General features: G+C 38.9%; 1 protein-coding gene across 2 annotated transcripts; it reads right to left on the bottom strand.

The window, feature by feature from the left end:
• Positions 1-901: 901 nt before the first annotated feature.
• LOC146457674 (sodium/glucose cotransporter 4-like) lies at positions 902-22,268 on the bottom strand. Of its 2 annotated transcripts, none has more exons than XM_085091677.1 (16): positions 22,117-22,268; positions 20,046-20,117; positions 18,565-18,669; positions 17,841-17,900; positions 16,583-16,687; positions 15,662-15,767; positions 13,975-14,055; positions 12,316-12,524; positions 11,284-11,419; positions 9,254-9,361; positions 7,733-7,883; positions 6,116-6,284; positions 4,949-5,164; positions 3,622-3,811; positions 1,994-2,247; positions 902-1,905 (listed from the first exon to the last, which is right to left on the bottom strand). In XM_085091677.1, the coding sequence occupies exons 1-15, from the start codon at positions 22,210-22,212 to the stop codon at positions 2,030-2,032; spliced, it is 2,022 nt and encodes a 673-aa protein (XP_084947803.1). In that variant the 5' UTR covers positions 22,213-22,268; the 3' UTR covers positions 902-1,905; positions 1,994-2,029. The 2 variants fall into 2 exon arrangements, 1 of the variants encoding a protein (XP_084947803.1); XR_014858416.1 differs by having other exon boundaries at positions 1,889-1,905; positions 1,940-2,247.
• Between the last annotated feature and the right edge of the window lie 1,928 nt (positions 22,269-24,196).

The raw sequence follows: 24,196 nt of genomic DNA, 5'->3' as shown, positions 1-24,196 counted from the left end.
GCAAGGATCTGTGCGGAACGTTACGTCTAAAAGTTTGCGCTGAGGCTTAATTGGAACATCGTTAACGTTGTACGTGATTATACCTTGAGGGTAACCATTTGAAGAAAAGGGTTTCCGTCGAAATCAAATCAACAAAGCAACAACTTTTCTAATTAACAATTAGATTATGAGCTCGAGATTTCTATCGCGTGATAGTTGAAGCCCGAATCAACTATCACGCATAGAAATCGAGAGCGAATAATCTAATTGTTTTAGTATAAGTCTACTAGTCGTTCAAAACAAAACAAGTAAATTATCTATTTCCTCATCGCAGACACTTCGAAAGCGCAAAGATGCGGACGCCATTTTGTTGAAAATCGCTACTCGCTATCTATCACAGAATAGATTGCGAGTAGCGTAGCCAATCAGCGAACGGCATTCGTGATAGAACACTAGTAGATTTATACTAAAACGGTATATGTGTTCAATATCTAGAACAGGATAAAAAGAGGCTTATTCCTAGATCAATGCAAAAAACCTTTAACCCAGGTAAGCTAGGCGGTGCCCACCTCAGCAGTAAAATCGGACCTTCTTGGAACTGTTTTTGTGCAATAAAACGAACACGCTTACTGTGTGGATAATTGTTCCAGTTTCTTGACGAAAATCAGCAGATCTTTGAGATGAAAATACGAATTTAGAATATCCATTCTAGTCACTAACCATTCGATAATGACTTCCAATCTCGTATGAGCTTCAGTGGCTTCGCGGTCAGCGGATGGTTTACCTTGTGAAATGCCCCCTTCCCTGACCGAAGAGCCCAAAGGGTCTGGATGTCTGATCGCGTTTCTGTACCATACAAGCAACCTTGTTCCCAGGACCCTAGGAACGAGGTTTTCGTATAAGATGCAATATAGACACACAAGACGGTAAAAAACATACTTTATTATGTACTACATTATGTTAATCACATTAGCATTATATTATATTTTGCCCTTTTTTCAAGGAACAGCTAATGTTAACATTATTTGAAAAAAAAAAGGTGCAAATATGGACTGTATCAACCGATTCGTTGTTTTGCGTTAATCGTTATCCTAGCTATCTCCAAAATGTCCTCCAAATATAGCAACAAGTAAACATGTCATTCGTATATAATGAAAAAAACAAACAAACAAACAAAAATAACCAAAAGGTTATACGTATGAAAGATACTAATATTCTACATGAACCACACCATACATCTTAGCTTGTAGGATCAACGAAAACTAATACAGTATTGGGAGTTCAGTAAACTCCTTGATTACTTTCACACTGTGACAAAGGAAAACGGAAAGAGCAAATATCTGAGCCTTTCTGCACTAGATTTGCGCGCTACGCTACGACGTAAAGTAAGTAGTATTTCAATGTTAGTGTTTATACTGCAAATATTCTGTAAATACGTAGTTAATTTCTCTTCCTTTTAGCATTAAGTTGTAAAGCGCTAATGGGCAATAAGGAATTGCCGCTATCTAAATGTTACCTATTCATGTAATATTATTATTATTATTATTATTATTATTATTATTATTATTATTATTATTATTATTATTATTATTATTATTATTATTATTACTATTTGACCAATTCAAACAGAAGGGCAATCTAAAAACTATTCACATTCTGTTAAGATTTGAGGTTACAATAAAAACTGATGCAAACCAGGCAAATAAGAGAGGACATGACGAGCGTCATGACTGAGAACACAACTACTAGAAAGGTTTGGGGGTTGGGCGCAAACTGGGTAACCTAGTAACAATGAAACCAGTTAAACCAGTTTTTCTAAGAACTTCAGTTGAAAAATAAAAAGTTCAGGTAGTGGGGCAGTGGAGACGAGCAGCTGTGCGTACCGACACTGCTCGGATTTGACGAGTTTGAAACCTGTTAAACAAGCTACAACGCAAGAATAAAACTTACACAAACAAACAACCAAACAACCAATGAAGCTTGTTACATTAAGTATTTACAAAACCTGTTTAACTAACAAACAGCGAATAAAACTTGTTACACCAAGAAACTATATGGAAAAGTAAAGATAGAGGTACAGGCCAATGGCGAGAATGATGATGACATTGATGTTAAGGGTGGTTTTCGCAACAGGATTCTGCTCCAAGGAAGTAAGCTGGGCGAGTCGCTCATGTTGTTCATGTGCTGCTTTCTTTGCTTCTTCAGTTCCCGCTTCATAGCCACAGAACCAAGAGTAGAATCGCTTGATTTTTGATTCCGCCTTGTGTCCTGAAAGACAGTGACCACATCACGTGATTTACCTGCTCAGATTACACTCCATACACAAGGTAGCTGGTTTCATTGGGCTCAGTGCTATCCTTATTAATAAATCTAGCAGTAATCGGACATTATATAGACGCGTTCGAAGGTTTTTTCTTCACGAAAACGAGGCCTCAAATACGTAACAGTTTCCGGCAGAAACATGCCCCTTGAATTTCCGGCGGAAATGAGCCCCTGAAGAAAGCAATAGGGGCGGCTATACGGAGTTCCGACAACAAAAATTTTCAATTTTTTTCTGCATGCAAGACAGAGGACAATTAACACGAGATTAGGATTGCGGTCTTCGAACGCAATGATCAGCGAAGTCCTGGAGGGTAAAAAGAAATTTCTGAAGAGTTCAGTATCCGTGTTAAAAGATGGAGTCTCGAGTAGCTCGATGGAATCAACGATCGCACTCGGCTAACGCGGAAAACAAAGGACTGTAACGTAAAACTGAGATTTACGGAACCTTAAGCAGCCACTATGGCAACGGTTAGGACTGAGAACCTCACAAAACAAAACGCTTTCAAAATAAACAACAACAACAACAACAACAAAGACGAAGAAAGTTTGATACATTTCTTTGGCGTTATCTGAAAACCAATAACAACACGAGATGATCAGCTAAGTTTTATTGACAGCGTGAGCAAAAAACGGTGAATTTCACATCATTTTTCCTTTATACCAACTCAGTGGTTATACTGCAAAGGTTCCGTTGGGCGAGTTGGAACAATCTCGGCAAAGCAGTTCAAGTCACATAAATGACGTTTTCGTTCGCGTTGCCATAGTGATTACTAAAGGCAGCCTGGCAGCCCACACTGCTGGCATTGGGCCACAGGCAGCCCACACTGCTGGCACTGGCCACAGGCATCCCACAAAGCAAACCCATCTCTGGCTGAGTTTGTTTCACGGTACGTTCCCTTTTTTAACACCAAACGTTCAAGGTCATTTCATGGATTTTCAAGTATTCTTATATAAGCTTCATTTATTAGATTTAAATGTTTTGAAGCAACTGGGGTGAGGCCAAGTTTATCAGTAATTCTTTTACTAACAAAACTAAGTCGTTCTCTTATTTAACTTACAAAGCACAATGTGCTTTCTCGCCACACTCGAACACATATTCCTCACCTCTTTCAGAGAAACTTTAGTCAAGATCTTTTGCACCAAAAATCACTTCTTTGAACACGAGAAGCAAACAACAACAACAACAACAACAAAAACAAATTTCCAGGACTTTGAAAACCAAATGTATTTTTAAGGACTTTCAAGATCTTTAAAGTCCAGTGATTTCAAGTTGGATACAAATTCCTAGCGAACTGACTAGCCGCATTGATGTTCACTTACTGTGGGGTTTTGTAGCTACAGCTGGAGTCTCTTCCGTTGTAGCCTTCTCGCCTTTTTCTTCAGCTTCTTCTTCCTCTTCTTCTTCTTCTTTTGAAATTTCTTGCATCTCAATCTCCTCATCCCTAGCCTCTTCCATTATATCAGTCTCTGACGGTTTATCGTGACGAGTCCACCATGTCAAACGAGCCACCTGTTAAAGAATTTACACAGGTTTGTTGGGACTCGGAATGTAACGTGCACAGCATCGAGCGGTTTTTTAATTGATAGCCGAAAATGATCTACGTTTGCTTTATTTCGCTGTGTGATTGGCCAGCAAAACTCGCACCACTTTCTCAACTAATGAGCAGTAAGCTAAGATTAATCACAACTTGCTCCAACACGGTTTCCCGCGCTTGGCATCTGTTACATGTGTTTTGTTTGCGCTGTTTACAACTCTTGTGATTAGGGCCAGTGTATTTACTTTGGCTTTGGTTTTAGGACACTCAATGGAAAACCACTGTATAGAGAACGGTTTTCAATTGCATGTCGAAAGTAATTGCGCGTTTGCTTTGGTTTTCCTTTATTACGCTCTGTGTTTGGTTGACAAAACTTGCGCCACTTTCACAAAATTTCAACAAATAAGAATTAAAATCAAAACCATTCGCGACTTGCTCGCACATATTTTCCCGCGCTTGGCGCCGGTTACTTGTATTTGCTTCGAGTTCTGATTGGTTCATTGTGATGTTTGTATCTGACAGTGTTGTGATTGGCCAGAGTAATTTATTTGGTTTGGTTTAATTACACTCATTTGAAAACCACAATATGCTTTAAACAAAAAACCGCCAGATTTAAATCAGATAAGGGCGTTAGTTTCCAAAGAAACTGCGGTACTGCGTCGGCGGGGAATAGAAACGACTGTTTGGTTTACCAACAGAGTTGATAACTAAAGGTAAATTGGCCACTGTAAAGACATTCGAGTGCTGACGTTTTGAGCGTTAGCCCTTCGTCAGAGCGAATAGCCATTCGCTCTGACGTTCTCTCCTCTTTGAGGAAACAGGAGCATCCAAAACTTTCTGGAAACTACATCTGGACTGGCTCGGACGTCCGACTGATGCAGCAGTCTCTGCCACACTTGTTGCAGGTGAAGTCAAACGATTGGAGAAGGAGTTGTAATGCTGCCCCTTGCTGTCCCTCATAGGTCTTTTCAATCAGTGGAAGGATTGTCTTCTTCCACTCGTCTTGACAACTCCAGACAGTGCATCTTCAATGGTTACAAATTAATGATTTAAGAACATTCGTAAGTTTCCATGACAATGCCCCTTTAAATCTTCTACCTTTATCTACTCACATTTCCTTCCTTCATTGGCTCCGTAAACAGGCTGATGACGACGATAGTGATAACAGTGAGCCAGAACAGAATCAGAGCAAAGTACATGTAATGAACCTTGGCAATGATTGACGGCCGGGTGTCCTCCTCACCACACCGAGGCTCCAGATGGGTAAAGTCAAGGATCATGCGTATTGCACCCACAATAAAGCCCACCACCATACCCCAGAAGGCACCCTGAAATATGCAGACAAAAACTTCACTATACAACAGACACAAGAACAAAATGCAGATAAAAACTATGAAAAATAACAAAACAATGTCTGAAGTGGTAGTCATTATCACCAGTTTTAGTTGCAAAAAAGGGCAAAAAAGTCTCACGCCCTCAGAAACCTGAACTTTAATGAAGAGTCACCACAAACGGGTTGTCCCCGAATTGACAGCGATTTCGTTTTTTATTAATTATTAATTAATTTGGTTTATTTCTTTTATTGTACATATTTCACCTTTTACTGACCACACTCAATTTTAATATTTTTTCAATTAATTATTACACGGCCCCATAAGCTAGCCCGTAATATTAGCTTTAAAACCCACCGTGTTTTAAATGAAAGTTGTTGTTGTTGTTGTTGCTATGAAGTACAGCAGGGTTCGTACTCATTTGGGATTTTAAAATTCCATGACTTTCCATGACTTTTACCGTAACCTTTTCCAAGGTTTCAACGACAGAGTGTTCACATTTTGCAGTCTCAAAATGTGCAGTGTTTATTTCTACTGAGTGAAAATCTGTTTCTTGGTTTCTTTTCGTTTTTCCAAATTGCTCATTCTCTTCCTTTTTTATTCCCTAAAAGAATGCTTTCTCAGTTATTTTTTTCTATAAACATCATTTTCCATGACTTTACATGATCCACAATTAAATTCCATGCCTTTCCAGGCCTACGAACCCTGTACAGTAAAAGGATTTTCTTTTTCTTAGTATGCCTGTGTATTTGACTGAAAAAAAAAATCTATTCACCAGAATTTCAGTAAACGATTGCTATCCAACAAAAGTCCAATAGCAAAGGAAACCAAAAGAATTGATTGCGGAAGTAAGCGCATAATTTTTGTACGCGGCACAAACATTATACAGTCTGAGCTCTTTGAGATCACTGTTCATTTTGAGCTCAACAGAAATGCAGTGCTACAAACCTTTTCAGTCGCCTTGGTCCAAAGGATGGAAATCAGATAAAGAGCTGCGATTGGTGGAGAAAAGTACGCACTGACGGCTTGAATGTAGATAAAAAGCTGGCCGCCCTGTACATTCTGTACCACTGGAATCCACAGGATACCTATGCCAGTCATAATGGCAACCATGATCCTACAAAGACCACGCCAAGACACAAACCACATGAGCTTCTAAACAGAACAAACCTTCTGAGTATTAACACTCTACATGAAAGCTTCTTATGTATCCTATTTATATATTCTCGTCAAAAAAATATAACATAAAATAAATAAAAACAGTCATTAGAGAGCTACTGCACCAGTCATTCCTAACTTGTCATTGGCGATAGCTGAAAGGATGCATAGAAAAAACCCAAGGTAAGTTTTGGATTGATTTCCACGCAGTTACTGTTTTGAATTTAATTTGTGTTGATCACTTCCTGGGCGTAAATTTAGGTTATTTTTCAATGATACATTGTTCGCTATAGAGCAGTTTTCAATTGTGTAATGAGTGTCGAAAGTAATTTCGCGTTTGCTTTGGTTTTGCATTACTACGCTCTGTGATTGGTTAACACAACTCGCGCCACTTTCTCAACCAATAAGAATCCAAACCAAAACCAATCGTATTTTGGCCGCATGCGTTTTCCCGCGCTTGACGCCAGTTACATGTCTTTGCTTCGAATTCTGATTGGCTCGTTGTGTTGTTTACATCTCTTGCGATTGGCCAGAGTATTTAACTTTGGTTTTGGTTTTACGATACACAACTGGAAACTGCTCTAACTTGAATGATACATTGTTCGCTTTAACTTGAAAAAGTAATTGAAGGGTTTTAAGGCAAACCGACGCAAGTTACCTAAGCAAAACAGGCACCAATGCTTGACTGATTTCATTATTTGGACCACAAATACTCCGCTTGCGTTGGTTCAGTTTCATACCCTTCGCTTCTTCTTGCTCAACATGAAAAGCATCCTTCCAGCCTTCCCGATTCAAAAAACTGATCTGTGTTTAAACATCATGAACCTTATATAGACACCTTGCCCAATTAAAAGTTCCAATAGACCCTTCTCCAAAATGGTGGCCGAAAATTCAAATAAGTTAAAATTGAAAATGTATACCAGCACTGGTGAAAGCACTTTTTCTTTAGTAACCCTGCAAAGTTTCAGCATATCAGGTGTAATATCAGCTGAGAAAGTGTAAGTTGAAAAATGAAAAATTTACAGACGTTTGTATCACTGGGGGTACCAGTCATACAAACGTCTGTAAATTTATTAAATTTCATCTTACATTTCCTAAGCTGATAACAGGCTGAAACCTTGCAAGGTTACTAAAGTAAAGGTGCTCTTTCCAGTGCTGGCATCAGTTTTTCATTCAGTTCAATACTCATTGAAATCCTTTGCCGCCATTTTGGAGAAGGGTCTATTTATTGCCGTGCACAGCGGTTCAAAATGCATTATAAGGCCGGAAATTTCAATTTAACTAAATGGCCACTGTTAAAATTGCTCAAGTCAGGAGAACCTGTTACAGCAACATGAATTCCACTTTAAATGCTTTTTGTTTTGCAATCAGTAAAAACATCTTTGAGACATAAGCTTTCTTACTTACCGTCCCACAATCATGAGTTCTCTGACTGAAGCCTTTGGGCGGAATCTACCATAAACATCAATAGTAAACAAAGTGCTGGCGCTGTTGAAGATTGATGTCAAGTCGCTCATCAGTGCAGCCATCATTACTGCCATCATTAATCCCCTCATACCTGTGAAAAAAACAAAAACAAAAACAAAAACAGTAAAAAACAAGGCTTATAAAATTGGCAGTCTCTATAAGCTACCAGGGTCAATTTAAAACTGACCTGTGTTGTTCAAAGCCCGATTAAGCTAATCCTGGGTTAATGTGAATAATTACTAATCAATGACGACTCTTCAAAAAGATTTTTGTTCCTCAGTTTTGACTTGAATTAGCTTAAAATTAGCTTTTAAAAACATTTTTAATGAGAGAGATGAAACCCTTTGTTAATTTTTAATCGGGGATTAGCGTTAATCGGCTGTCGAACAACTGGCCAGTATACTAACATTATTGAACTTTGATTGCTGTAATTGTGAATATAAGTTGAACATTAATATTTAATACTGGAGTAGATAATGTAGCTCATCACGACTTTATTCAAAGAAGAATTTTATTACACTGTTGATAAAATAGATTTGTAAATTGTTTCACAGGGTCCATTTGTTCAAAGCCCAATTACGCTAATCCTGGGTTAACGTGAGTCACTTGAACTTTCATTCGAGTTTAATTACAAATCAATGAAAACTCTTCAAAAACATTTTTGCTCCTCAGTTTTTACTTTGACTTTTCTTTTACCACTAACTTTTAAAAGCATTTTTGATTAAGCGAGAAGAAAACCTCGGTAACTTCTTCTTTGGGGATTAGCATTTATCGGATTTTGAACAACTGGACCCAGGGTTCTACATGAATTACTTTCGGTGGAAAGAGGTGTTTATTACACTGTACAAACAATTGACTTATTTCTTTTTCAGCATAAACATCGGAGTGCGAGACAGGAATTTAATGAGCAATAACAGCAAATGTAACACTAACAACTGAAACGAGTTTGCCCACTCGATAGCCTTGTTGAAAATGGTGTCTCTTTTGGACTGGAACATAATACATGTAAAAGGCTAACACCAGTCCACCAGCTAGGTAGAGGTTATTTTTGTCCCTGAAAAATTCACAATTTCATTGTTGAATAAATTTAATACAATTATAATTTCCTTTATTTTAGTGCTTACAATAGAGCCACAGTAACAGAGAATGCACTCTATAGAGTGTTTTCACATGACATCACGGCGACCATATGCATGTTGGTGTCCCAAAACAAAGAAATGGCGGCCATGTTGGTGTCCCAAACTAAACCTCTGGGAATTTAACTCTATTTTTATGCAAATACTTTCTTTTGTTTCAGTAAACCAATATGGCCGGTAATCACGTGCATGAAAACGCTCTATAAAATGATCTTGGAGTTATCCTTATCAAGCAATCCCCCAGAAACATGTATACTCTGGTAATGTACACACTCTGCAGACAGAAAGCCATGACACTGGTCATTATGATAATAGCACACCTAACCTGTAGGCAGTAGTTTCAGGACAAGCTCTGGATAAGCAATGTTGGTGCAGCCGACTTCACTGCCACAGATCTCCATGCACTTCTCTGGAACACTGCAGGCAACTCGGTCTAACAATCAAGAAAGGCTATTAAGACTTGGCTAAGCCAGGCAAATATTGTTCCCGAGGAACACTGTTTCCTCTAATGCAGCTAAACTTGAAAACATGTTTCAGAAAACTTGTGTCCACGGACTTCAGTTAAAACATTTTCTGGTGACCAATACACAAAGTTTGCTTCTCCAGCCTATGTATCTAGCACAGCTAAACTAGGGACATTTGAATACAGATAGCAATGTTTCTATAATATAATCATTACACAGTTTAGCGAAGCCTTATGGCTTTTCAGAGCACATCACATGCCAACCAACCAACCAATCATTCTCACACACATGAAGACTGATCGCATAACAGTTTTGCCAAACAAGAGTTTTAAGAGTTTAAACACCTGTCAATACGCTATAATTGTGATGGGAATTTGAGTGGATTCCCACATTTTGAGCAAAGAAATCTTTAACGTTCAAAAGGCCAAGAGTTACTTTGTAGCACAGAAATAGAATACACCTGTAAGCACAGACGAGATGGGTAGCTCACAAGTAACAGTAGTAAAAAGACTTTATTAAGGACAGAACTTCATACTTTGGTACTGCGCATACACGTACGTTCTGCGCATCTAGAGATACTCGGGTTTGCTATGGGTGATGCCTACCAATACAAGGATATTTTTGCACACTTTTAAAACTATGCAGAGAAAGCAGAACTAAGCAAGTGCTCTTGGTATCCAAAAAGAAAATTTGGGGTAACTATGCATTTTTCAGAGATAATGAAGCTTCAATTCGGAAAAAAAAACGCCATACATTGCATTGAATTTTACTGTTTTTTATTGTTCCTTAACCATCTCTAAAAATAATACGTGGTTACCCCCACTATTGTTCCTTAATCATCTCTAAAAAAAAATACGTGGTTACCCCCAATTGGATTTCAATAGCCCATACTAAGGTCTGCGTTTCCAAATGGTCATAAATAGCGCAAAAATATCTCTGTATTAGGAGGCACTGTACCTAAACAAAATTTTACCTGGCAAAAGAATGTACAGTCGAACCTGTATATAACGGCCCTGTATTAAGCGGCCACCCTCTATTAAGCGGCCAGTTTTCAAAGTCCCTTTTTTTTTCGCTCATACAAACGCTGTATTTGTTACCTGTATTCGGCGGCCACCTCCATTAAGCGGCCGCGGCCACCCTGTAGCAGTCCTATGTTTGTCTTTCTTTGTTATTTTTACCTGTATTAAGCGGCCATCCTTGATTGGAAACTAAGCCATATGTTATTTTATGCGGTATTTTATTGTGTTTAAAATGCGATCTAGCATCACTATAAAGAAATAACATGTACAAAGCTACTGCAAGCTGATACTCGGCCGTTTAATATAGTTATCGCTTTTCATATGTCCGCAATGTGCTGAAGTACAGTACCATATCACGAACGCTAAAAAAAAGTTTGTTTTGAATATGCTTCACTCTTTAGCAAGAAATTCCTCTTTAATTAACTTGCTCTTTAGCCATGTGACATTGAACATTGAGCGTAACAACTATGAAATGACGGAATGAGATATTTTGTTGTGAACTGTAAGTCACAGAAATAGAGCAATGTATACGGTAGGAGAGTAGAGGACAATTTATTGTATAGTACTTTTACACAATGTTACGTATATTATATACCGTTAAGTCACAAGTTGGCACTGAACTTTGTTTAAAGTATTGATCACTTGAAAGAGTGTTGATTGTCCTTGGTTTCCTTGCATGAAGTGTTTTTGTATGATACGCCATTAAAATTGACATTAGAATACGCCCAGTGAATGTTTTTAGTGATCCTGTATTAAGCGGCCACCTGTATTAAGCGGCCAGTTACTCAAGTCCCGGGTGCTCTATTATATACAGGTTCGACTGTAGCTCAGTGCAGCATTTTTCTCCTGTCCCTCCCTTCCCCTTCTCTTACCTGGTGACAACACTCTGCTGATCATCCCAGGCATCACTAGGGTGAAGAGCGGCAGAATTTTAATGTAGCCAGCCAGCAGACAGGCTCCCTGTGCATGTGACAAGCTTTTGGCAGCTAGAGCTCTTTGAACAATGACCTTTAGTGAACAAAAGTGAATCAGTTACCAAAAGTTATTATCATCCTTTCAATTAGAATAGAAATAAGTTTGGAGCTGGTGAATGGCTCATCTTGATATGAACAGCTGCTAAGTTTCTTTATGCTGAGTGTGGAGTGGTGGGTGAAAAATGATGCATCTATGAACCTTGGGTTCATCTCAGAATATTGAACTTTAAAACATTTGAATTTCAATAAGAGTTTCTTGTTGAAAGGAATACCTATCTGACCATACCAAGTACACAGTACAACCAGTCAAGATTTTTGTGTACTAACTTTGGTTGGAATTTTTCAAAACAATCTCCCCTAAGATTTATTTATTTGATTATTTAAATTCATTTATTTCATTTTCACTACACAGTCAGATTTGATAGTATTGGGTATCAAGCCTAAATGATGACCATTTAACAACTCTGATCTGCCACTGTACACCATGAATAGAAACAGAGATTAGCACCTGCCTGACTTGAATGATGCAGGTCCTGAACTTACTTTTGTACAGACATTAAAGAGATGGAACCAAAGGTAAAGAAGAAAAAGTATCAGGGAAAAACAAACAAGCAAGTGACACCATAACAGCAGCTTTCCTAATACTGTAACATGACTGTAATAACCAGTGAGGGTTCGTTCCCTTTTGGGGTTTTAAAAATCCATGACGTTTTCAAGTATTTCATGATTTCACGACAGTGTTCACATTTCACAGTCTCAGTCTCTAGAAGAATATGCATTTCTTGTGATTTTTCCCTATTAATATAATTTTCAGTAACTTTCCATGATCCACAATAATATTACAATCCATGATTTCCCAGGTTTTCCACGACCTGTACGAACCCTGTTAAATAATTTCGACTACTAAGTTCAACTGGTCAGACAGGTTACCTGGTCAGCACACCAGTACCAAATTGAAGCGATAGTTTGCCCAAAAATGAACCCTGCCCAAGGCATATCGGAGTTTATTGGATCACGCAGCATAACAAATGAGTCTTCTCTGGGCCGACCACAGCTACTGTTTGAGAACAATGTGTCATTTGACACGGCCATCATGTACTTCTCCTTCAGCTCACCATAACCACCAACCTCTGAAAATCCTGCAAGAAATTAAATACTAGTAATTTCAATATGAAAGTGAGTGCTGGCGTAGGGGGATAAAGTTGTGGCGATTTAATTAAACAGTGAATGGGTTTGGAAAAGGGCGTCGACTTTGAGGGTAGGGAGAGTAGATTTTGGTTGGATGAGTTGTAAAAATGACTACAGCAAGCATTGGTTTTGAAAATGGGTCATGGCAGGTTTAGTGATTTGTATAACCCACATTGGGGAAGAAATGTTGAAAACGCTTCTTTTTCGTGGGATTTCACAGTTGAGTGCAGATTTGGAATTATTGACCATTATTAGCCTCCACGGTATGTTTTCTATTTGCTGTCTTTATTTGCTTTCGTAATCATTCATCAAGGTCACGAACGGAAAGAGATCAATTTGTGTTTGGCTGCTTTTATAGATCCACCGCTTGAGAATTGAGATCACTTTTCCAGGGGAGAATTTTACCACGATCTTACGAACAGACAGTTTCGAGGCGCAGTTGACTTTGCCATAAAACAAGTAGGTAAGTACTGATTTCTAAATATTTTTATTGGCTAGACGTCTTCATTTGCTTGTGAAAATATTCACCAAGGTCAAAAACGGATTAATGATGAAACCCGTGGAAAGTGAGCTCTTTCCGTTCGTGACCTTGATGAATGATTACAAAAGCAAATAAAGACATAGCAAATTGAAAACATACCTACTTATTTTATGGCAACGTCAACTTCACCTCGTAACCGAAAGCGTCTGACATCGACATCGACAGCGAGCGATTCTCAAGTGCAAAGTGCGGTGTGGATCCCGGATTATATGTCAGCCATGTGATTTGTGCATGGTTAAGTTGTCGTTTCAACCATGCATCCCGGATAATGTTCTACTGCCCAAGCTTCGAGTCTTACATCCGACAAAATTTTGGATTTTTTCCCCTATTGACAAGAATAGTGTGCTGTCTCGCTAACGCTCGCCAGCAATAATATAGTGTAGATGTGATGGTACATTTTAAGCCTGGTAAATAAATGAGAATGATGTACTGACTACAATGTATTCAGGGGGTGACACAGACATACTCAGAAAAAGAAAATCCAAGTACTCCTATCAGGAGTCAAACCTACCTGACAGGTCTTCCAATTACTAGTTTGGATGCTCTACCACTGAGCTACAGGAGACTCATAGGAGCTAAGGCCAAAAAACTATGATAATCATTTTCTTTCCGGGTATGCCTGTGTCAATCACAGAATAATCAGTTCACCATTCTCAATAACAGTACACTATATAGTTTATGAGGATAAAAATGTCAAGGACCATTAACCTGATAACAACAATCAGCAAGAAGCACATGACCAAAAAGCCAAGGATTACCAGAAGAAAAAAAAACCCGTGAAGCTGACAGTTTATTCTGCCTTGTGATCCTATCACATGGTTTTCCTTTTTCACAAGTGTAATAGAGAAACATTTATTTACCAATTCCCATGACTGTAAGAGATCCTACAACCATCAGAAAAGTGCACAAGGTATCGGTGTAAATCACTGCTGTCAGGCCACCTGTTGATATTAACAGTAAAACAAACAAGGTGACTTGAGATTAGCACCTTAAGTAATTAAAGTCATGTGATATCTGGTGCCTCTTTTTCTCACTTGCAGCTAAATATAACCGAATTGTGAAGGAACCAGAGGTGAGGTTGGATATCAGCATATAGAAACTAAAGTCACTACTGGTTGCCGCCTCAGTCCACGTATCATCACATCCCACCCACTCACCCAGACTAGGGACAGCACAAGTCAGATACACCACAACGACAGGAACTACCTAGTCTTTTTGAATAGTGCCACAGGTTCTTTTACATCCACTCCCAAATTTAATGTAAGGACGAAGGAAACAACGCTAATGGCTTATAACATCGACTGTCAATTGACAGAATCATCTGAACTGAGACAAGGTATTAATCACAGCCAGCATGATGTAACCAGTTTTTTTAAGACCCTGGTTGGTGGTCTGACTGGGATATGAACCTGAGAACTTCTGCTTAGCAGTGGATTGCTCTCCATGTGCAGTTACTGATGGCAAGGGATTTATGAAGTGTGACACACTAAAACAAAGAAACAAAGTGTCTCAATGTCGACTGTTTAATAGGGTGGATGGAAGTAATAATCATGTGCCAACCCACGGAGTTCAAAAATGGGGAGACGTCCAGAAATCTTCAGGGGCAGCCAGCAGAACCGTGTCAGCAACAGCGAAGAGCCTCTGAGGGCTGTGGAATTACGCCTATATTTAGGCCTTCATGGTTCAACGAAAACACAAAAAAAATTATCAGCGTTCAATCTTTCACTAAGTATTCCATATTTATAGTGCATGTAAAAAGCTGGAGATTTATGTACCAAAGCAGGAGAGCAGGAGATGAGGCAAAAAAGCGTGTCTCCCACCAAAAGCGGGAGGGTTGGCATCACTGAAATTATAATGGTCAAGAAAACCCACGATATATAGATTTAGCTGGAGCTGAAGAAACCTAGTAGAGCCTTTATGTGCTACTCGGCAAAAAGGGAATGAGTGAGAGTGAGTAGGAAGTAATAATAATTATAACTTCCTACTCACTCTCACTCACTATCAAACACGAGGCACAGTCTTTCATCACATATCCACAAACACTGAGAAGAGAGTTGAAAATATGACGCGTAGCGGAGTATTTTTGATGAACTTCGAGGTGTTTGATATTGTGTTCTCAAACTCATTAATAATTCAAAAGCCAAAGACAAAGGAAATCATGCACCGTGACGTGTTTGGAAATCTGATGAAAAACTCCTCGTTTTTGCATCCTTAATTTCTCCTTCAAAATCAGTTTGTTTGAGAAGTTATATCAAACACTCGTCACAGTGTTTCATCACAAAATCAAAAACCTCGCAGTTCATCAAAAATACTCTGCTACGCATCGTATTTTCAACTCTCATATCGGTGTTTGATATGTGATGAAACACTGTGTCTCGTGTTTGATATATTACAATAACATGAAACACTGTGACGAGTGTTTGATATAACTTCTCAAACAAACGAGGAGTCTTTTACCAGATTTCCAAACACGTCACGGTCCATGATTTCCTTCCTTTTATTGGCTTTTGAATTATTAATGAGTTTGAGAATGACTGTTAAACTTACCAGTTATTGTACAAAGGCAGGTCATTCCAAGCATCAATAAAATGGCTAAATACAAGTTCCATCCAAGAGCTAAGCGAATAAACAAAGCTCCAGAAAACAGATTTACCTGAAATACATTAGAGAACAAAGCCACCATAGGTTCAAGATATGCAAGTGTATACTTGGCAGGATTAAGTGATTCATTTTATTTAAATCAAAATAATGTCTGTTTGCCAATTTGCTTTGAAATCATGAAATTGCAATAGCCCATTTTCGGAGATGATTTATTTTGAGAATAAAACACAAACCAAAGAACTACAAATGAAAGATATATACAGTAAGAGAAAGAAACATCACACCAAGGTACAGTAAACATCTTAAAATTCCTGGATTCTCTCTCACCTTGTTTCAGTAAACACTTTCGAAACAAAGTTCAAAAATTTAAATTAATGCTAAATTCCTTGATTTCCTAAATTTTTAAGCAATCTACCCCAAGGCTGCTGCCTACATGGAACAGAAGCCCGGTAGCCTGGGGCGCCCAAGAAAATGCTCTGGGTGCCTAAAGTTTTTGCAGCAGACCTAACACTTCACATGTCGAGCTCCTAACGTCTCGGCTTTTGGCCTTATGGGCTCCTTGAAATTTTACTTAAAAGGCAATAACTTTGTACCCCATCTGATGGTAAACACGTACACATCCATATTACATAAATATTTATAAGCCAATTACCATTTTCATGGCAGCTCAACAAAACAGTAACAACTGATATCAGCATATGTGACAAATTTACAAGACCTTTTCTTGTACTGTATGAAGTTACTTCTAAGGCTTGGGGTAAACCATTACTTTTTTTAACCATTATTTTTTTTTAAACCATTATTTTTTTTAAGCCATTACTTTTTTTAACCATTATTTTGACTTAAAAATGTAAAATGCAAACTTACAGATATCTTGGTGAAAATATACAGCAGAAGAGAGACAACTGAGAGCCACATTCTGAGCCTTTTGCCACCATAACGACGGGAAATATACTCTGGTAAAGTACAAATCTGTTCAACACAAAATAAACAACTACACATCAAATAATTCCTTTATTATCAATTAATTAAAGCTACAACTTGAAAGATGAGAAAGAGATGAAAAGAGCAATAAATAAAACTAAAACACAATAATAATAATAATAATAATCATAATAATAAAGCACTCAGATCTCCTTCCTATGTCACTTTGAATAATACATCTTTCTCATTCATTCACCAGGCTTAAGGCCTTAGCTCCCATGAGTTTCCTGTAGCTCATCCGAACTAGTAATTAGAAGGTCTTAGGTTCAACATCCTGATAAGAGCACTCGGATTTCCTTTTTCCGAGTATGCAGTGTCACTTTGAGTCTTGACAATCTGCGAGCCAGCGAGCCAGAGAGCCATGCGAGGCAGACGTGCAAAGCACTCAGGTTAGCCTAAAAAGCACTCCAATTAGCCTAAATAGCACTCAGGTTAGCTTAAGTAGCTCCTCGGTTAGCTTAATGGTTAGCATTTATGTTGGGGGTTGTTCGTGCCTCGCAAGCCTCGCATGTTTGGCTCGCATGGCTCGCACGTTTGGCTCGCATGGCTTGCATGTTTGGTTCGCTGGCTCGCACATTGGCCCCACTCTGTCACTTTGAATAATGCATCATTCTCAATAAATAAACCTCTTGTAAATTATAATCAGTAAATGGAATCTGAGGCTACTTGAATTAATGGACTGGAGTTCAATTTGACGTTGTCCACATATTATGCAATGGCAATAATTATTATAATTATTAATATTAACCAATGAAAATGGCAAGTTTATTTATTGACAGTTCATTTATTCATTTTCACTGTTCTTCTGACAATCCACGAATCGATTTAGTATCTAATAAATATTATTGATTAAAGTAGGGGGATGATGGACAAATAATAATTAAAATATTAATTTATTGCATTGATTTTCACTTTTTAACTACACAAGTCATACAATAACTTCAACATATACAATTTAATTATATATAGATCTAGTGAGTTTTGTTTACATATTTTCTGCCAAAACTTTTTCATCTAAAGAACTACAAACAATCAGACCAAATTTGTTTTCTATGAGTAGGAAATTTAACGACATAGTTGATTTTATAGTAATTTATTATTCTACAAGTGTTTTTTTTTTTTTATTAAACCTGCCACTCACCCCTCCAGCGATATAGACAGGCAAGAACACCCATCCAAGCAACTGCAGCAGAATAATCGCCTAAAATATAAAAATATTGAAGATTCAACACCCTTGAAGAGACGTTTGCTATGACTTATGGAAACGTTTGGACCTGTTTCACAGTATTTTCTAGTATACCGTCCAGTTGTTTGAATCTAGTACTTTTTGGGTTTACATGTAACCTTCAGTGCCAATCTTGGAAGGAATCTGCCCATGTCCCACAATGTATTTAACTGCCCCCCTGGGTAGCTCAGTTGGTAGAGAGACAGACTGCTGAGTGGAGGTCACTGGTTTGAACCATGGCTGGACCAACACTCAGAGTCTTAAAAAAACTGAGGAGAAAGGGCACCCTTTGCTTCATAGGAATGTACAAATGGCTAGACCTCCACATGGCTCAGAAATGGCAGTTCTGTCTCCAATTTGGGGATGGTAAAGAACCGCTGAGGATGTAGCAAACCCTGGCTGTGACTAATCCTTGGTGCCAGTATGTGGTCAGCTTGCCATGAATCTCCAAAAGGCTTCTGAGTGGATGAGACCACAACTCTGTATAACAGCCAGAAGTCAATGGGATGTCAACCAATTCATTTCTTTAATAATCATTATTTGTCATGAACTACCAGTTTAGAGGTATTTTCAAACTGACACCAAGAAATATTCAACTAATTAATGAAAATTTCGATCAGCTGTAAACGATAATAATTACATTGAATTCAAATGCTCCAACACCAATTCCACCAGCTGCTCCAGATCCTGCCAAACCAATAAAGTGTTCACTGCCGATGTTACTAGCAAACAGCGATGCACCAACCTGTGGAGGCAACAGATTATACAGTTGAGGTATTGAAAACACAATGGAGGGCCTGGGATTCTATGAAGGAGAGAAAAAGGTTAACAACTAAATAAAATAATAATGATTGTATTGAGCTATCATCTCCTTGAGAGGAGCTTTTCAGGGATAATGAAACAAACCAGACAGAAACAAATATTTCACTGAGATGGCAGACAACATTGTTAAGCAAGAAGTTCCTCTATAAATGACAAGCCTTTCCTTCCTTTCACACCTCTGTGGACATGAAATGCAAATTTAGATGTTGTTCAGTCATGGCATGTTGGTGACTCACGCGTCCTTTGAGAAATACTCAAAATCTCATGATATCACCACAGCAATACAGGACATCAGTTTCTAATTTGGTTTATAGGGTTTATTCCAAAAACTAAGCTAATTTAATCAGTAAGGGTCTTAGAAAAAGACGCATGTGGTTTCTCAGTTGTTTACGCTCTGATGGCTGATTGATAACAGACTAAAGGTGAGAATGGCCATGCTAGGTCCCTTTTGTACCAGAATTTCCTGTTTAAGAATCCCAGCTGGATATTGACAAGCGAGGCCGAGGAGTTGAACTCAGCGTCACAGAGGAAGAACAGTAGTTAACGATCAAGATTTGAACCTGGGTTTTCCAGATTACAAGCCTGACCCTCTAATTATGTACAACTTGGTCATGCTGCATCCTCAAAACCTCGTGATTCAAAGCCTACAGGTGTTAAAATAATGCTGTGACAGTGTATGCTTAGGATAGTTTTCACATCTTCACACAGACCAGGGCTTCAAGAGGGTTGTAACTTGATATTAATAACACCAGTCACAGCTATGTTATTCAATTTTTTCATCACTAATAATTATTAGTAATATATAAAAAACAGAGAAAGTAAGTAAGCTTGATCAGTTAAAGCTTTTCTATACTCAACTGTATGTTAAAGGTTAAATTTACTCACAAGTTAAAAAACTGTTGCTAGTGTGCAGTGCAGGAATTTTTTCATGGGGAAGTGCTCCATTGACAGTCGTTGGTGCATCAATGGGCCGCCATCTTGGATTTCTGTACACAGCTAGAATGATGGCAGCAAGGAATTCCACAAAGAAAAAACTGAGTGTTTGCTCGCCTCCAAACTACACCTGCACTGTAGGCTAAACTGTTGCAGGTGAGAAGATCAAAGGACATCTGAATACCTCTCGCCATTATAAGAAGTCAGCAATTTTTTGTAAATCGCTTCAGGTCTTGTCTCCATTGCAGCTTCTCAGCAAAACTGAGGGCTACTAAAACTCGGCCTTTTTTGTCATCATACTTCTAAAGCCAGAGGTAAGGGTCCACATAATAATTAGCACAGGAATTACAAGACAACTCTACTTACTGGAAGCCATGTCATAAATCTACCGGCCAAAAAATAGCCACTCACTGTACCACGATTTGACTTGTACATGGCCTGCAATTGAATATTAATGAATATTAATTATTGAATATTAAATATCCAGGTGTTTTACTGACATACAGTGTAAAACAAGATTTTATGTTTATTAAGTCCCAGTCCTCGTTATTTTATACCTAGTCTGTGTTATATAACTATATAACTCAGTCCGTCTTTTATACCCAGTCTGTTGTCCGTGGTCCATATACGTAGTCTGCATTCCATGTATTATACTGACTGGTTAGTGGTAATTGGTGCATTTTCATCCTTGTTTTGGGTGTTGGTGATAAAGGAGAGTTTGATCCTTCTGTTGCAGTCTGCTATAGTACCAATCAGTTGTTGTGCTGTTTGATCTTTAGTATCCATGCTTCAGAAATTTCAATCCCATTAAAATCCCTGTCAATGTTTTTAGGGTGAAGTTTAATGTGAATAGCACTAAAAGCCTCTTAATAACCATACGGGTGTAACAGTGTGAGTCGCAGTCAATAAACTTAACCTTGTCCCACAGAGGATAGCATCTGGTCTCATTACCATGTTATAAAATTGCAGAGGACTGAGTATCAGCAAGCCACTTGCATTTGGCCAGCGGTTAGACACCAGAAGAGACTCTGCGATACTGGAATTTTATCACCGCAGTATTTCTGCAGTAAAACAATGCAAGCCGTTACAAGGCAGCCAATGAAAAAATTATTTTTTTTTAATTCTCCAGGGTCTCTCCTGGCAACCAACCACTGGCCAAAGAGCCTGAGGACTCTAGGGTCAAACTTGCGGTAAAAGTCCAACATGGGATTCAAATGTCAAACTGATACGGTAACCGTGTCTCAATTCAACTCAATTCTATAAATGGCATAAGTGCAACGTATGAACTGCAGCCTAAGCTCACAATAAAATATGTATATTATTGTCTGGATCAACACTGGATCTTAAAAAATAGTTGCTTTTAACAGATTTAAATGCAGCAAAACTGACAAGAAAGTACTGCATGTAAATTAACCATGCTCGTTTAATATTTCAGCTGCAATGTAAAGAAAATCTTGAGATATTATTTGTGAATCATGAAGCATTTTGCACTTTTAGGAAAACCCTCTAAAAGCAGGTTTGTTTTACAGATCACAGGTCACAGGTCACACATACAGCTCACTGTCAGTGATAGTTGTATACAAAAACAAGCTACACAGGGTCTCCTAGCCCTAACCCCATACTAGAAAGTTAATTCAGGCCTAGGGTACGCTTACACTTGTGGTTATAAACCAGTATAACATTGACCTGTAGTTGTGACCTGTGGAATGTGACCTTTAAAAAGGACCTGTCCCTAATCCAACATGGCCGACGGTATAATATATTCATGATTTACGTGATCTCGGATAAGTTAGTACAATGTGCAGAAAATCAAACCTCTGTTGTTCAAAGAACAAATAAAATGGCTACCCACCGAATAAAATGTACTTCGACTAATACATTTCATTGGCTGGATAGAGTTATCGGCTCTTTGAACAATCGGGGCCAGATCACGCCCATCCCGTCCCATGTGCCGGAGATTACGCCGAGAGTTTCGAAGTTCCGGGCTAAGCTCTCGCCGAAGCACCAAGACTTTAATTCCTGGGAGAGAAACGCTGAATATTTTCGAACAAAAACAGTTCGTTTGAACGGTGGAAGTTTTCAAAACCCTAGGTAAGCTTAATTTTTCGTCACGCCAAATGTTATGCCGATGAGTAATCTAAACCTGCATGAAATGGAGCTCAGCAGTTAATGTCACGTCAGATCAGCTACAGAAAAGCGATAATGCAGACAAATTATGAGGGGTGTAATTGCACAAGAATTCATATCAATAGCTAAAAAAAACAAGAACAGTTAACTGTTACTTATAGTTGTAAGCTAAAACTAAGACTACGTGCAGTAGCTGACACAAACTGAGATAGTCACTGAAATAGTACATGCAGTTGCTGCAATCCCAGCTAGGCTGCACGAGCTTCAAAATTCCATTCTAACGCTACAATAATTTGCTGTAAATACTCACGTAAAGTCCAACCCCTAGAACAACAATAAAATACAGGACGACAATGACGATATCCCATGCTTCTAGCCCTGGAGGTTTGTAATGTGCTTCAGCCATTTTGAACGCTGCCTTGATTCACATTCACGTATCGCGTAACGACAAGTTGAACCTTCCCCGGTCACGCCATGGAATTCTCGGCGTTGATTGGTCACGGTCAAAAACAATTGACAAAACTGACAAAACACAACCCAAGGGAAGTGCGATACCACTTTTACAAAACGATCCGATACGAGACTGATATTTACCGATACTATTCACATTTTAGTGCCCGAAAAGGAAAAGAATATTGACAGTTTGAACAACAACAACAAAATATTACATGTATTAAAAAGTGTAAGTGTAATCATAGAAGGAAGATCATCTGAAATATTTCCCAAAACCATGAGCCTGATTCAGCTCGGCGGATCGGCCGCTTCGACTTGCTCCTGACCTAACTATCTGCCCCTTGGTCTCATAGGATGGGTTTAATGCCACAAAATCAAAAGATGATTGATCACTTGGCATAGTGACAACAGAATTTAAGGGGATAATAAATGTGAGTTTGAAAGACTTTATCGATCAGTTGTCACATATTTCGCACTCTATCTGCCATCAGCTTTTTCAGCTTATCTGGATGGCCAAAAGGTGGCCGTTTTGGCATGGGGTTTTATTTACGGTATTATATTAACAATAGTTTCGGGACTTTGATAACTGGCAGCTTACTGCGCCTTTAAGTAACATGCGGACTCTGAAGTTCAAGATCTAGATTCAACCAACCGGTTACGCTTTTCACTGCCGTCAATCACTGCAGCGGACCTCTCAGAAATGAGAGAAAAGCACAATTAAAATTGCACTATTCTTGCAGGCGCCGACCAAGACTGTAGACCTGTACCTTTCAAAAGCTCAATTTTCACTGGACCCTTATAACCTGCAGCTGCATTGCTTTTTAGGGTTGGGAGCATTGTTCTGTTGTTCGTTCTTTGTCCTCTCGACCAACCATGTAAGACGTTACAAATGGTGCAGGTCACCACACCAAAGAAAGTATTAGTCGTGTCTGGGAATTCCCTCTTATTCCGTCCAGCATGGGTGTGGCGTAAGAACAGAGTCTCTCTCTCTCACTTCAACCTCGTTCCTAAGGCTTTTCCCCCTGGGAACGAGGTTGACTCTTCGCACCTTACACAGGGCGGAGTAATTAGTAAGAGGAGCTCTGAGCCACGACGATCATTCACTTATTCATGAGAAAGTATTGGCGAAAAATGTAAATTTGGTAACATTTTAGTTAAGCGAGTAGTCGCTTTTTCCCCTGGGGGACAAAATCGACTTCAAGATTTGCCTGCTGGATTTCATTTTTCCACTGCTCAATGCTTCTCAGTGTGTAGCAGGCCAAGGTCCAGGAAGTATCCATTTCCTCAACGAATTCGACTGGCGCTGTAATTGTCCGGTGAATTTTGCAGGAATTATGCACTTGTCATTACTATCTCCTGGCGGGAGAGGGGGATGGGGGGTTCCCGGGCAAAGTTCCCTCTCAAAAGTGCTAATTTTCCTTTCTTGGAAGTGGACAGAACAATCAAAGTTAACAAAATTAATTGCCCCTCCCAGAGAGTAATCACAGAAAAAAATTGTGAACTTGATAGCAAGACCCCCTGTGGTCGGTATCATCTTCGTTTAACACATGTATCGCAAGAACTGTGGTACCACAACTCACGTATATCACATTGGATGGATTTGCATGACCGAGCTGATACAACCCGTCATCGTCGAGCTCACCAGAGGCACACAGCACACGATGAGCCCAGGAAACTTCAATGACAATGGTCTGTTTGCACTTCATTTACAACGACTGCAAGATGACATCTTGTCTTAGAAAGGCACCTTAAGGTAAGACACGGGAAAACAACCTCCCTCGTTTCCCCCTCCTTGTTAGGCAAATTATCAATCAAAGCTCCTTAGAGGTCCCCTCAAAAAGGTCCACTTGCCCGAGGGATGTCGGAGGATAGGTACATTACGGTCAAATTTGACTCCTTTAAGCCCCGTGAAACCTAATATTGAAGAAACAAGCAAG

This window comes from Pavona decussata, unplaced genomic scaffold (assembly GCF_977016875.1).
Source record: "Pavona decussata unplaced genomic scaffold, jaPavDecu1.1 SCAFFOLD_238, whole genome shotgun sequence".
Classification (NCBI taxonomy): domain Eukaryota; kingdom Metazoa; phylum Cnidaria; class Anthozoa; order Scleractinia; family Agariciidae; genus Pavona; species Pavona decussata.
Note: the sequence above shows the minus strand (reverse complement) of the source record. Positions and strands in the feature narration are given on the sequence as shown.

What these genes read in the sequence shown, in the direction of transcription:
- LOC146457674 (XM_085091677.1), bottom strand. Translation starts at nt 22,212, where the DNA reads ATGGCTGAAGCACATTACAAACCTCCAGGGCTAGAAGCATGGGATATC. An exon ending in CTGTCTATATCGCTGGAGGG is followed by an intron (nt 16,688 to 17,840) that starts GTGAGTGGCAGG and finishes TGTGTTGAACAG; the next exon opens with ATTTGTACTTTACCAGAGTA. An exon ending in TCTTACAGTCATGGGAATTG is followed by an intron (nt 12,525 to 13,974) that starts GTAAATAAATGT and finishes AATTTCTTGCAG; the next exon opens with GATTTTCAGAGGTTGGTGGT.